General features: G+C 40.3%; 1 protein-coding gene across 3 annotated transcripts in view; it reads left to right on the plus strand.

Annotated features, from left to right (window-relative positions):
• SLC25A21 (solute carrier family 25 member 21) overlaps positions 1–15,593 on the plus strand; it is a 542,462-nt gene that overhangs the window by 313,601 nt on the left and 213,268 nt on the right. For 2 of the 3 annotated variants that reach the window (XM_088829485.1, XM_088829483.1), the window contains exon 2: positions 8,042–8,090. In XM_088829485.1, the coding sequence (XP_088685611.1) occupies positions 8,042–8,090 (49 nt within the window). Of the gene's footprint in view, positions 1–7,213; positions 7,295–8,041; positions 8,091–15,593 lie in introns of those variants that run through there. The other variant, XM_088829484.1, reaches the window with a different exon arrangement.

The following is a 15,593-nucleotide window of genomic DNA, read 5'->3' on the forward strand; positions in this document are numbered from 1 at the left end:
ACTGGAAAAGTCAGTCTTCATTCCAATTCCAAAGAAAGGCCATGCCAAATAATGTTCAAACTACCACACAATTGCACTCATCTCACATGCTAACAAGGTAATGCTCAAAATTCTCCAAGTCAGGCTTCAACAGTACGTGAACTGTAAGCTTCCAGATGTTCAAGCTGGATTTAGAAAAGGCAGAGGAACCAGAGATCAAATTGCCAACATCCGTTGGATCATCAAAAAAGCAAGAGAGTTCCAGAAAAACATCTACTTCTTTTTTATTGACTACACCAAACCTTTGACTGTGTGGATCACAACAAACTGTGGAAAAGTCTTCAAGAGGTGGGAGTACCAGACCACCTGACCTGCCTCCTAAGAAATCTGTATGTAGGTCAAGAAGCAACAGTTAGAACTGGACGTGGAACAACAGACTGGTTCCAAATCAGGAAAGAAGTACGTCGAGGCTGCATATTGTCACCATGCTTATTTAACTTATATACAGAATACATCATGCAAAATGCAAGAATGGATGAAGCAGAAGCTGGAATCAAGATTGCCAGGAGACATATTAATAACCCCAGATATGCAGATGACACCACCATTATGGCAGAAAGCAAAGAAGAACTAAAGAGCCTCTTGATGAAAGTGAAAGAGGAAAGTGAAAACATTGGTTTAAAACTCAACATTCAGAAAACTAAAATCATGGCATCAGGTCCAATAACTTCATGACAAATAGATAGGAATCGGTGGAAACAGTGGCAGATTTTATTCTGGGGGCTCCAAAATCACTGCAGATAGTGACTGCAGCCATGAAATTAAAAGATGCTTGCTCCTTGGAAGAAAAGCTATGACCAACCTAGACAGCATATTAAAAAGTAGAGACATTACTTTGCCGACAAGTGTCCATCTAGTCAAAGTTATGTTTTTTCCAGTGGTCATGTATGGATGTAAGAGTTGGACCATAAAGAGAGCTGAGCACCGAAGTACTGATGCTTTTAAACTGTGGTGTTGGAGAAAGGATCCTTGGATCAATAGGAAATCCAACCAGTCCATCCCAAAGGAAATCAGTCCTGAATATTCATCAGCAAGGACTGATGCTAAAGCTGAAACTCCAACACTTTGGCTACCTGATGTGAAGAGCTGACTCATTTGAAAAGACCCTGATGCTGGGAAAGATTGAAGGTGGGAGGAGGAGACAACAGAGGATGAGAGGGTTGGATGGCATCACTGACTCGATGGCCATGAGTTTGAGTAAGCTCTGGAAGTTGGTGATGGACAGGGAAGCCTGGCATGCTGCAGTCCATGGGGTCACAGAGTTGGAGAAGACTGAGCGACTTAACTGAACTGAACTGGGGTATTTTACCTTCTGCCAACCTAATTCACAGCTTACTTTTCCCCTGGTGTTTCTCATTTCATTATTCATTGTATTAAGGCCCATATATACCAGTTAACTTTCCATAAAAGACCAACAACATATCTGAAAATTGAACCACTTACCTAAATGCACTTGGAGCTAACTTGGGGTCTAATATAAAGTTTAATAGCAAGTAAAGGAAAATAAAAGGATAGCTTCCATTGAATTCAAATAGCAAAGAATAATTTTAAAATATATTACATTGAGCTGAAATTGAGTTTAATAAAAACTTCACTTACAAGTGAGATTTTCATTAGTTTTATAATTCTCAACTTTTCTGTCTTTTCATTCAAAGTGTGATTTTTAAAAGCCCACTTGTTTTTAAGCTCTGCCTCAATTTTTCTTCCTTCCTTGTACATTCTTTATCTACCATGATTTCATGCATAACGTATGCATATGTTTATAACTCTGAAATATATTTTCCTATATTCTGAAGTCAATGAAATAATAAACTTTATGCAAGCAAGAAGTTTGTGCCAAGGAAGTTACTGCACTCCCTTTAGATTTGTGCTAATGACCATTGCTTTGAGTTAGTTTCTTTAGAAAAATACAAACTAATAATAAACTTCCATGGTAATATTTGCTCAGAATTTTCAAGGAAGTCTGTGGCTTGCCCAAAAGCTTAACTTTTAACAACATCTTTCAAACCTGCGAAATTACATTGCCTATTTAGCCAATTCAGTGTGCATAATATTAATTTACTGTGCCACAAAGGTAGTACGGTTTAACTGTTATTAGGGGAAAGTATTTATTTGATTTCCCTTTATGAGTCTCACATTGCTTATAATTCAGTAGGGCTACCACATTTTCTGGGCAGGCTATCAAATAGGATGTTGTAATGATTTGCTTGACTAGTAGAATAGATGAAAAAATATTAGTTCTGTCTGTAGCTGTTCTATTTTTGAATTTCAGATCTGCACAGTTTGAGACCATTTATTCCTCATGTTTTTTTTAATTTTTAAAAATTCATTTATATTTTAAAGCATTAAAGATGTCACACAATCAGGGTAATGGTTAGGGTACTATGATTTCAGAGGACAAAATAGAAGACTTAGGTTATATTTTAAAATGCCAAGGAAAAGGCTATAGTACAATGCAAAATTTTTTGGCTTTGGTGAAAGGAAAACGTAGGTCTTGTAACTGATGTCTTGGGATTCTTGTATGCTTCAGTTCTCTCTCTGCATTACTATTCCTTTTCATCTTTATGAAGATGTTGAGATGTTTTCTGATTCGTAAAAAGTTACTTAACAAAATATCTTTGGACTAATCCATTCTACTTAGAGGATACATACAAACTCAGAGTGTTTCAGTAGACTAACTTCCTATATTATACATTATCATGGATTCCTTGAATAGCTGGATGAAATTCTCTTTATGTACGCTAAATTCTTAAAACTTCATCTTCTACATATTGTTGTAAAGGAGTCCCATCACTGTGGCAGTTTATTATTTTATATAATCCGTTTCTTTTTTCAACAAACATTTATCAATCAAGCAACTACTAGGTTTCAGGCATATTCTAGGTACTTAGTGCATATTGGTGGACAATGCAGACAAAGATCTCTGCCCTGGTGAATCTTATATTCTACTGGAAAAGACAGGAAACAATAAATATAAAAAAGAAGTAAATAATGTATTATGTTAGAAGTTGATAAGTACTTTGGTAAAAGGAAAAAACAGAGCAGTGCAAGAAGTGGTTTGTTTGTTTGCTTGCTTTTTGATGCTGGGGTAGGGAGGAGCAGACCTCTGTATTAGAAAGGTCAGATTACTCAGTGACCATGTGAAGGAAGTTGGCCACACAGAATCTGAGGGAGGAGCAGTCCAGGCAGAGGGAATGGCTAGCACAAAGGCAGAAAGTTGAGACAGTCTTTTCATGTTTGGGAAACAGCAGAGGCCCTTGTGGCCAGAGTAGAATCAGTGAGGGGGAGAATAGTAAGAGAGTTGCTGAGGGAAGTAGTGCAGGCTTGGATTATGTATGGCCTTTCTGTGAGTGAGATGGGAGTCAGTGCTGACCAGAGGGATGACATGAAATGACTTATATTTTAAAAAGGGTCACTTGGGCTGTTGGGTGAGAACAGATGGAAGGGGTCAAAGGTGGATGAAGGGAAACCTGTTAATGAGGTGCTGCAGTTAATCAGCTGAGAAATGATGACCATACTTAACTAGAAAAGGGTCAAGAGTACAGGCAGTAGAGAAAGTGAGAGACGGTATAAGTCTGTCTGTGTTTTGAAGTAGAGCCAATGGATTGAAAGAGAATTTTGAGAGAAAGAGGAGTCCACAGTGATTCTAAGGTTGAACAGGTTGGTTTTTGTTTTGTTTATTTTATTTTGTTTTATTGAATAGGGGTGTTGGGGAAGGAGTTCAGTTTACACATGTGAATTTTGAGAAAGTTGTTAGATATCCAAGCAGAGACATCAAATAGACAAGATACTTAACTCTAGACTTTGGAAGAGAAGTCTGTACTGGACCTGTATTGGGCAAGTTGTTAGCATATAAATGATAATTAAAACCATGAATTAGAATGAGATCACCAAGGGAGTGAGTGTAGATAGAGAACTGCCTGAGTGAATTTCATGTATTTGGCATGATTTACTCAGTAGGCCTGTAAAGTTAAATACTCCCTCTTCTCAAAGAAGTCATGGTTTGTATTTAACTGTACATTTTAATAAGTGCAGGAGATGCTATTCATATAGACTGTAGTGTCTGGAGATGAACATTGCAATGGCCAGTATGGGGATGTGAAGAGTAGTATGGAGAGTCAATTATGTATTTCTATATGTTAATGGCCATCAGTTTAGTTCAGTTCAGTCGCTCAGTTGTGTCCGACTCTTTGCGACCCCATGAACCGCAGCACGCCAGGCCTCCCTGTCCATCACCAGCTCCTGGAGTTTACCCAAACTCATGTTCATTGAGGCAGTGATGCCATCCAACCATCTCATCCTCTGTCGTCCCCTTCTCCTCTTGCCCTCAATCTTTCCCAGCATCAGGGTCTTTTCCAATGAGTCAGCTCTTGGCATCAGGTGGCCAAAGTATTGGAGTTTCAGCCTCAATATCAGTCCTTCCAATGAACATCCAGGACTGGTCTCCTTTAGGATGGACTAGTTGGATATACTTGCAGTCCAAGGGACTCTCAAGAGTCTTCTCCAGCTCCACAGTTCAAAAGCAAAATTCTTCAGTTTTCAACTTTCTTTATAGTCCAACTCTCATATCCATACATGACTACTGGAAAAACCATAGCCTTGACTAGATGTGTTAATAGCCATAACCTGGTACAATAAATGCTATTCTTGATATATGTAGTAAAGTTGTAATATAGTATAATATTAATAATGTAAAATGTAATAGAATTGGTATATGTCATAGGATTGTAGAGAAATGAAACGTGATTTGACTCAATGATAAGAAGGTGGAGTTAAATTTAGAAGACTGTTCGCAAACAATTTATCTTAGAACAGATTACTATATAATAACATTGTGTGTAGTTAAAATCAAAATTAAGGCCTGAACTGAAGGATCACTTGACATTATCTTTTAATAACCTATGTTCAGGTCCACCTTTGGGCACCTAGTTTGTCTTCCGAGTTCCCCCATCCTATTGCTAAAAAGGCTACCAAAGCCCATTGCAGCACTGTTCATGGTGAAGGCAGAGGTGGACGAGGAAGGAAGGCATAGGAATGACAACAGGACCACGGCATTCTGGTTTTCTATACTTGAGGATTCCGTTAGGATTTAGCAGGGGTGGTGTGTCCCATGATCAGTCCATCAATGTGGTCTTGCACTCTCCATTGTCTCTTTTCTGTGGCTTAGGTTTTAAAGGAATGGTTTTAAAAAGTGGGTCTTCTGCTTTCTGCTGTAAGCATTATAATCTCAAAAAAAATAAAAAGCCATCCTTTCTATGAAGTGATGCCTTTAATGTGATTTTCTGTTCCCAGCTCTAAGAATACTATTGAGTCATCCACCAGTGGTTATTGGCCAAGTAGGTGAGAACTGAAAAAAATGCTTCCAGGTGAAACACACACACACACACACACACACAAATATATATGTGAAGTGAATGAAGTGAAAGTTGCTCAGTCATGTCTGACTCTTTACGACCCCATGGATTATACAGTCCATGGAATTCTCCAGGCCAGAATACTAGAGTGGGTAGCCTTTACCTTTTCTAGGGGATCTTCCCAACTCAGGGATCGAACCCAGGTCTCCCACATTGCAGGAGGACTCTTTACCAGCTGAGCCGTAAGAGAAGTCCATATATATATGGAAGTCCATATATATATATAGTATATGTTGTATATATAATAATATATGTAATATGTATTATATATATATTCACACACATGTATATCTTTAAAATTTTTAAATGGTCTTTACCTCGTGGCATCAACCTTGTATCCTACGAAGAGTAATCTCAGTTATAAAGCACATCTAGTCCACAGCTGAATTAAAATTTTACTTAAAAATTGTAAATATTTGGGACTGCCCTGGTGGTTTGGTGGCTCAGACTCCACTCTACCAATGCAGAGGGCCTGGGTTCAATCCCTGGTCATGGAACTAGATCCCACATGCTGCACCTAAGACCCTGCACAGTCAAATAAATATATTTTAAAAACTGTAAGCATTTGTATTTTCTGTCATTCATTTTATGAGAACATGACAAAGTTCCTTGAAGACAATTGACAATTTGACAATAGAAGTAAACCGTTATGCAAAATTAGAATTGATGCAGAACATGAATAGCAACATTTCACACTATTAATAGCAACCTTAAATCACTGGGCCTAAAACTTAGTTTTATGCATATTGCTGTTCTCTGCTTATTGTTTTCCCTTTACATGTAAGGTTGTTCTCAGTGTTTCACTTCTGTACCCACCTTTGAAAGTCTTCATTCTTTCAGGCACCCTTAACTATCCGTTAGGCTATGTTCCAGCACCTAGCACAGTACCCTGCATGCACACCTCTCTAAAGAACCACTTGTCAATCTATTAGGTGCTGAACCATTGGTGGCTGAGCATCTGTATATATGATCAACAGTATTGCAGTTCTTCATTCAAGTACTTCCTGTGCTTTATTTCATGTCATATTTACCAAATTTCTCTATCCTTACTTATTTTTATGATGTTCAGACTAATGAAATAAATCTAGAATAAGCAGCTACCAATTCAAGAATTTATCTAGAGAGTTAGCTGGCATAATGGCATGTGAAGGAACCCTAATTAGCCATAATTTGCCTTAATTTATTTATTCAACGAACTTTTATTGAGCTTACTGAGTGCCAGCTACTGTGCAAAGTGATGGGGGTGTAAAATGAATAAGGCAGGTGGAATCTCTATCCTTATGGAGCTTTTTGACAAGCAAACAGTTGCAGTGCCAGGTATTAATACAAATCCAAGATACTGCAGGAGTGCATCAAGGGGCACCTGTGTCTGTTAGAATTAGGTTCAAGGACAAGTGGCACAAAACCTAAATGGCGATAGTTTAAAGGAAATAGAAAATTTTTAACATGAATGTCTCGAGGTAGACCAGAACTCCATGATGTCAGATCTACTTTTGTCTTATTGCTGTGCTGTGTGTGACCTCCAGGCTCAAAATCACCTCAATGTGCAAGGTGACTTCTCCTGCCCTAGGTCCACATTCCACCAGAAGGAAGTAGGAAAAGAGAGGGGAGGAGCAGTCTCTGTAACTTTAAAAGACTTCATAGAAATTGCTCAAACCACTTTCACTTACATTCCCATTGGCCAGAACTTGGTCACGTGGTGATCCAGCAGCAAGGGAGTCTGGGAAATGTTGTATTTATTCTGGACAACCAGGAAGAAGAAGAGAATGAATGCTAGGGGACAACTAACAGTCTCTGCCTCAGGATTTCTGGGAAAATAATTGCCCAAATTGAGATCTGGGGTGAGTAGGATTCTCAGAAGTGTATATGTTTGTATCTTGACAGGAGGATAACATTCCAGAGAGAAGGAAAAGCTCAGGAAATTGAACACTGAAGAAACTGTTCTTTCACCAATCACAGTTAATCCTTGCATGATAGTGTTTGTGCTCTTCTTCTAGTTGGGCATTGGCTTTTCAGACTTAGAGGTGCTTGGGATACCAGAACTTCCATGCTGTGATGAGAGAGATGGTGTTTTTACCAAAGGGGAGAGGACTGGAGCATCACCACTCATGTGCTGACATGTTAATAAATGTGATTGGGAGCAGTGGAAGGGTTACTGGACAGATGATCAGATTGATGGGAGAACACATTAATAGAAGTTAGTATCACTCCTCTATTTAAAATCCCTGCTTGTGCCAGAGCACTTATAAAAATGTAGCTCAATGTTCTGTGATGACCTGGAGGGAGGCTCAAGAGGAAGGGATATATGCATACATAAAACTGACTTACACTATTGTACAGTAGAAACTTAGACAACATTGTAAAGCAATTATAATTCATTTTTTTAAAAAAGCAGTCACATATCTTACTTCCATTGAAATAAAAATTTTTTGTACTTTAGCCTTTTGCTATTAACCTCTGTTACCTGTCATGTCCAAAGTTCCAAGTGTTTTATTTGAATCTTCATACTTGAGAAACCAATAGGGTCAAGAAAATAGGAACCAGTCTTTGCATAAATGTTTATTGGACTTTTCTTTATCATCTTTCAGGTCTTGTAGAAATTTGCCTGATGCACCCTCTCGATGTGGTGAAAACCAGGTAAGGTTCTGCATGAACAAGTTTTATTGACTTTGGCTGATATCCAAATTACGATCTGTCAGAACACTAAATGCTAGAACTTGTCCTAGGCCAGTAGCGTCTCCCAATAATGGCATTTATATTTACTTCTTAAAGAAAATACTATTTGACAGATAAAATTTGAGCAGTGAAAAAGATTTCTCGATAGAGGTCATCTGAAGGTATATAATATTTTACTGCCTTCACATGACAACCATAAGGTATGATTTGTGACTTAACTGGTGAGCAAAGGAAATTTATCAAAATGATATAAATATTTAACTCTGTCTAGTGAATTATGACAGCAGACTTCCACTTGGCTTTGCATATAACAGATTGCTATTTAATAGTTAGCATTTTGGTGTGAAACTCCAAAATTTCAAGTAAACTTCTTTAATGGTGCTTAAAGAATTTATTCCTACATCTGTTTGCCAGTGCAGAGTGCCATATTTCCTGCAAAATTTGCTCTTAAAGGGAGATACAAATCAGGGCAATGTATTAAGTCTGTTTACCAACAGAAAAAAAACTCTTGTGGGCTTTAATATGATTTGGAGCATTTTTTTTTTTAAAGTTAAATCTGTGACTAAATTACTGAACTCTATTTTTTCAAATTAAAAGCTCTGAAACTGTAGTGAAAGTTTCCATTTATTTGCATTGTGTCAAACCCAACAACACGCCTAGGATGGAGCTTAATAGCAGAAGTGCCATCCAACAATGATGGTCAAGCAAACCCTTATGACCACAGTTAGGGAATACTTGATGAGTCAGGCTGGTCATTAAATGGACATGTTGCTTATACCTGAAGAGGCAACAGAATCTAGGCTGGTGGCTGAAAGCAAGGGAAGGTGTTTGTGATATGAAAATAATATTACATTTCTGATAGAGATAGAGAAGATGAGAATGTGGGCTCTTTCATAGTCAGCTTTTGCACCTATAGCAAAATTACATAGACTGGAGGCTGTTTTGAAGGTTGGAAAGCTCAAGATCAAAGTGCCAGTCAGTTTGATTCTTGACGAGAACCTTCTTCCTGATTTGTAGACAGTCACCTTCTTGCTGTATCCTTTCTTGGTGATGGAGAGAGGAAACTCTCATGTCTTTCTTCTTATAAGAACACAGATTTCATCATCATGGTGGCCCCCATGACCTCATCTAGACCTATTTCCTTCCCACCCCCACCAAAGACCTCACCTCCAAATACAATCATACTGGGAGTTAGGGCTTCAATATATGAATTTCGGGGGGCCACAAACATTCAGTCTATAACAACCTCAAGTCACCAAACCCAAACACAGAAAGAAGGAAATCCAACTTATATTCAAATGTAAGGTATGTGTAGGCTCCCTGGTGACTCAGTGGTAAAGAATCCACCTGCCAATGCAGGAGACGTAGGTTCAATCCCTGGGTCAGAAAGATCCACTGGAGAAGGAAATGGCAATCCTTTCTGGTATTTTTGCCTGGGAAATCCCATGGACAGAAGAACTTGAGGGGGCATGGGTGGCTACAGTCCATGGAGTCACAAAGAATCAGACGTGACTGAGCAACGAAACAACAATGAGGTGTGTGCACTCCCTGGACCATCTTTTATATAGAGTTCAGAAACTGAAGCAAAACTCATTGTCCTTTCCTTCCTAATTTTTATATTAACCTTCTTTGAAAAACCAGATTATTGTTATTAAACTCTCTGAGGAATATATAGTCTTTAGCATTATGTTCAAATGAGCAAGAAGAAGTAAGAATGATTTAAATGAGACATGATACTGACTATGGTTACTCATTCATTCCTGCAACCCTTCATTCATTCATTTAGCAAAGTATATTGAGCATCTGGTGTGTGTGGGTTCTAGGTTAGCTCTGCCCTCAAGGAGCTCACAATGTGACAAGTTAATAGGAATCTCATCACAGTGAATTAAAAAATGTCATTTCATGGAACTGGATTTGAATAGGATATTTCTTGAAATGTGCCAATTTATTAGAACTTTGTCTTCTTTTTATATAGATATTTTTATGAGAAGGGAATTCACTGATTTAAATTTTGCCAAGTGCTCTTACCTAACTTCCAGGGGCCCTGAAAGAGAAGTCAGTGGGAAGGTGGATGGTATTTGACCTACATGACAATAAAAACTATACTGAATACAGACGCACAATCATGAAATAAACTGAAAGCCCCAAACTCTTGCAGTTGACTGAATCAAAGTGGAATACGCAAAGTTGGGAGCATGTGTCAGCGGGGCACTAACAGGTGACAGAGAGGGCACAGGACAGACTAAATTATTGCTGCAGTCATGACTGTTATATTGTCCAAGAGATGGCTATGCTTCTGAATAAGACAGACTGTAAACTATAAAGTGTAAAACATGAAACCACAGAGCATTAGTGATTTTACCAGGCTGTTTTCCTTGATGATCGTCAAGGGCATTGGGTTCTAAATTGTTGCAAACATTGTCAAAGTAGGCATGGATTTCACCAAGCCAAACCTCATGGCTTCAGGTTTTTGTGGGTTGTGTTTTGCCTCTCATAGGATATTATTGCTTGAAGAATGGTACAATGAATTAATCTGAGCATGAAAAGGCCTCATTTTCCCCAATATCTCATTGTTGTGGGTGAAGTCGCTCAGTCGTGTCCGACTCTTTCCGACCCCATGGACTGTAGCCTAACAGGCTCCTGTCCATGGGATTTTTCAGGCAAGAGTACTGGAGTGGGTTGCCATTTCCATCTCCAGGGGATCTTCCTGACCTGAGGATTGAATCCGAGTCTCCCACATTGTAGGCAGATGCTTTACCATCTGAGATGTGGCAAAATCAATAAGTCTAGTTCTTGGGTTCTGTTTGGGTTCTGTTTGTACCTAATCCTTTTCTTTGTTGAATGAAATATAACAAATTCTGAAAATGTATTTCCAAGTTCTTTGTTCACAGGAATTTTTTTCCATTATTTTTTTTTTCACTTTGTAAGTTACTGATTCTGTTACCCCTGGCTGGAGGGACGGGGGAGGTGGTAGTATGACCTAAGCCCCAGGGTCAGGACTACCTGGCGATAGCTGGAGAACCGGAGTACATCTGCCTAGTGGTAGCTGGTCTCAGAGGAGCCCCAGCCACTGCCAGATTCCCTGTCTGAGGCAGACAGGGAGGGGAAGATCCTCTGGCTTCTCTCTTCTCTCTGCAGTCTCCTATCAGTGCTCCTAGATGCTGAATCCTCAGAAGCCTGGGAGGCCCAGCCCAGCAGAAGGTGGTCCCTCTGAACAGGGGAAGAGTGAGAAATGGTCTGAAGACAAACATTCAGAACTGACACACTGTCGTTTTAGTGGGATTTAGAGAAAGAGCTGACATAAAACATGCATTTTCTTTTTTTAAATTGAGATGTAATTGACATATTAGTTTCAGGTGTACGTAATGAGTCAATGTTTGTATATTTTGAAAAATAATCACAATAAGTCTAGTTAACATCACACACAATCACAATTTTCTTTTTATTGTGATGAGAACTTTTAAGATCTACTCTCTTCAGTTCAGTTCAGTTCAGTCGCTCACTCGTGTCCGACTCTTTGCGACTCCATGAACCACAGCACGCCAGGCCTCCCTGTCCATCACCAACTCCCGGAGTTCACTCAAACTCATGTCCATCGAGTCGGTGATGCCATCCAACCATCTCATTCTCTGTTGTCCCCTTCTCCTCCTGCCCCCAATCCTTCCCAGCATCAGAGTCTTTTCCAGTGAGTCAACTCATTTAGCATCTTTCAAATGTATAATATAGTGTTGCTGCTGCTGCTGCTGCTGCTAAGTCACTTCAGTCGTGTCCGACTCTGTGTGACCCCATAGACGGAAGCCCACCAGGCTCCCCCATCCCTGGGATTCTCCAGGCAAGAACACTGGAGTGGGTTGCCATTTCCTTCTCCAATGTGTGAAAGTGAAAAGTGAAAGTAAAGTCGCTCAGTCTTGTCCGACCCTTAGCGTTACTAACCATATATTACATCTGAAGGACTTATAGCTAGAAGTTTATACCTTTTGACTATCTTCATCCATTTTCCTCAACCCCCACCCCCAGGCTCTGGCAACTACCAGTGTTGTATTCCGCATCTATGAGTTTGATTTTTTCTTTTTTGGGTTCCACATATAAGCAAGATCATACAGCATTTGTCTCTCCCTGCCTGATTGGTTTTACCCAGCCTAATGTTCTCAAAATTCTCCAAGCTAGGCTTCAGCAATATGTGAATCATGAACTTCCAGATGTTCAAGCAGGTTTTAGAAAAGGCAGAGGCACCAGAGATCAAATTGCCAACATCCGCTGGATCATGGAGAAAGCAAGAGAGTTCCAGAAAAACATCTATTTCTGCTTCATTGACTATGCCAAAGCCTTTGACTGTGTGGATCACAATAAACTGTGGAACATTCTGAAAGAGATGGGAATCCCAGATCACCTGACCTGCCTCTTGAGAAACCTGTATGCAGGTCAGGAAGCAACAGTTAGAACTGGCCATGGAACAACAGACTGGTTCCAAATAGGAAAAGGAGTATGTCAAGGCTATATATTGTCACCCTGCTTATTTAACTTATATGCAGAGTACATCATGAGGAACGCTGGGCTGGAAGAAGCACAAGCTGGAATCAAGATTGCTGGGAGAAATATCAATAACCTCAGATATGCAGATGACACCACCCTTATGGCAGAAAGTGAAGAGGAACTCAAAGGCCTTTTGATGAAAGTGAAAGAGGAGAGTGAAAAGGTTGACTTGAAGCTCAGCATTCAGAAAATGAAGATCATGGCATCTGGTCCCATCACTTTATGGGAAATAGATGGGGAAACAGTGGAAACACTGTCAGACTTTATTTTTTTGGGCTCCAAAATCACTGCAGATGTGATTGCAGCCATGAAATTAAAAGACGCTTGCTCTTTGGAAGGAAAGTTATGACCAGCCTAGATAGCATATTAAAAAGCAGAGACATTACTTTGCCAACAAAGGTCCATCTAGTCAAGGCTATGGTTTTTCCCGTGGTCATGTATGGATGTGAGAGTTGGACTGTGAAGAAAGCTGATCGCCGAAGAATCGATGCTTTTGAACTGTGGTGCTGGAGAAGACTCTTGAGAGTCCCTTGGACTGCAAGGAAATCCAACCAGTCCATTCTAAAAGAGATCAATCCTGGATGTTCATTGGAAGGACTTATGCTAAAGCTGAAACTGCAGTACTTTGGCCACCTCATGCGACGAGTTGACTCACTGGAAAAGACTCTGATGCTGGGAAAGGTTGGGGGCGGGAGGAGAAGGGGACGACAGAGAATGAGATGGCTGGATGGCATCACCGACTCGATGGACATGAGTTTGAGTGAACTCCGGGAGTTGGTGATGGACAGGGAGGCCTGGCGTGCTGTGGTTCATGGGGTCGCAAAGAGTCGGACACGACTGAGTGACTGAACTGAACTGAACTGAATGTTCTCAAATTCCATCCGTGTTGTTGCAAGTGGCAGTTTCCTTTTTTATGGCTGTGTATCAAGCCACTCCAGTACTCTTGCCTAGAAAATCCCATGGACGGAGGAGCCTGGTAGGCTGCAGTCCATGGGGTTGCTACAAGTCAGATAACTGAGCGACTTCACTTTCACTTTTCACTTTCACATTGGAGAAGGAAATGGCAACCCACTCCTGTGTTCTTGCCTGGAGAATCCCAGGGACGGCGGAGCCTGGTGGGCTGCCATCTATGGGGTCGCACAGAGTCAGACACGACTGAAGCGACTTAGCAGCAGCAGCATTCCATTGTGTTTATATGTGATGTATCACATTTTCTCCATCCACTGTCCATTCATCCACTGATGGACCCTTAGGTTGCAAGCATGCGTTTTCAATTCTGTTATGTTTAACAGAAACACACTTTGCATTTTGAAAGATGATTAGAAACTAACTAATAAATCCTTTATGGAAAGATTTTAGGCACTGTAGCACTTGGCTTTATGAGAAATCATTTATTTTCCTCCGTGTAAGTGTAGCTCTAGGGATAGACCTCCGAGAAGGCAATGGCACACCACTCCAGTACTCTTACCTGGAAAACCCCATGGACAGAGGAGCCTGGAAGGCTGCAGTCCATGGGGTCGCTAAGAGTTGGACATGACTGAGCGACTTCACTTTCACTTTTCACGCATTGGAGAAGGAAATGGCAACCCACTCCAGTGTTCTTGCCTGGAGAATCCCAGGGACCGGGGAGCCTGGTGGGCTGCCGTCTATGGGGTCTCACAGAGTTGAACACGACTGCAGTGACTTAGCAGCAGCAGGGATAGACCTAATGTGAGCTTAGGCTATCACATGAAAACAACCTTATTCTAAGTGTCCCCACCTGATCTGGCAGAGGAGATTTGGCTAAGATAAGTACAGCAGTTTATGTAGAATCAAGGTCTCCTTTGAGATTCTCCCCAGAGACATGCATGTACATTGTTTCATAGTTCTTTTTTTATACAAAGAACTTTGTGTACAATTGTAGTTGGCCTCCCAGTTAAGAACCTGTAGCTACAAATGATGAAAGACTCTATTTACTTGTATAACTAGGAAGACTAAAGGTAGTTTAGTTTCTGGCTTCTTATCCTCAAGGTTTATATAAATAAAATAAAATAAGGTAAAATAAAATCGGTAATATCTCATCCATTTCTCATATTGTCTCTCAGCCTCTGTCTCTCCCTCTTTTCCTTGGGCTTTCCTTTCCCTATATGGGTTTCATTTTTGGTGTGGCTTTTCTCACTTGGCACCAGATATCCTCACCAGCTTCAAGCTTAGGTGTGTGTGTGTATTCTCTCTGAGACAGGATTACCTAGAATTTAAGAACTCTGGCTCTAGAGTTAGGCTGCCTTTGTTTAAATTCTGCTTCTTTATTATCCATGTGACATCAGTTACTTCCCTGTGCCTCAGTTTTTCATATGTTCAAATAGAAGCAGTAATAGTACCTACCTTATTGTAGGAAATAAAAGACTATACATATGCATAGTCTTATATATAACATACATATTTATGTATATGGGGCTTCCAGGTGGCGCTAGGGGTGCAGGAGACATAAGAGATGTGTGTTCAATCCCTGGGTTGGTAAGTTCCCCTGGAGGAAGGCATGGCAACCCACTCCAGTATTCTTGCCTGGAGAATCCCCTGGACAGAGGAGCCTGGCAGGCTACAGTCCATAGGGTGGCAAAGAGTCAAACACAACTGAAGCGACTTGGCACACACTTATGCATATATGTATATTTATTTATATGAAAGCATGGTGTTTAATACTGTGTCAGCAGAGAAAATGGGAACTGCAAAGACAAATGGAGTTTATAAGGTAGTCAGGGAAACACTATGCAGAATACAAACTGTGAGAGAGGGGAAATGTTTAACAGGGAGTCAGGAGGTTTCAGGTTTCCAAGTTGGAAGGCTTGTGTTACATGAGCACTGCATTTAAATCCTTCCTCAGAAGGGTGTTTGCAAGTAGAGAGTCCTCCTGGGTCTGAGGACAGGAGAGCATCAGTTTTATCTGTGAGT

The sequence above is a fragment of the Moschus berezovskii genome, chromosome 21 (genome assembly GCF_049115385.1).
Source record: "Moschus berezovskii isolate FMDL1 chromosome 21, NW_MosBer_1.0, whole genome shotgun sequence".
NCBI lineage: Eukaryota > Metazoa > Chordata > Mammalia > Artiodactyla > Moschidae > Moschus > Moschus berezovskii.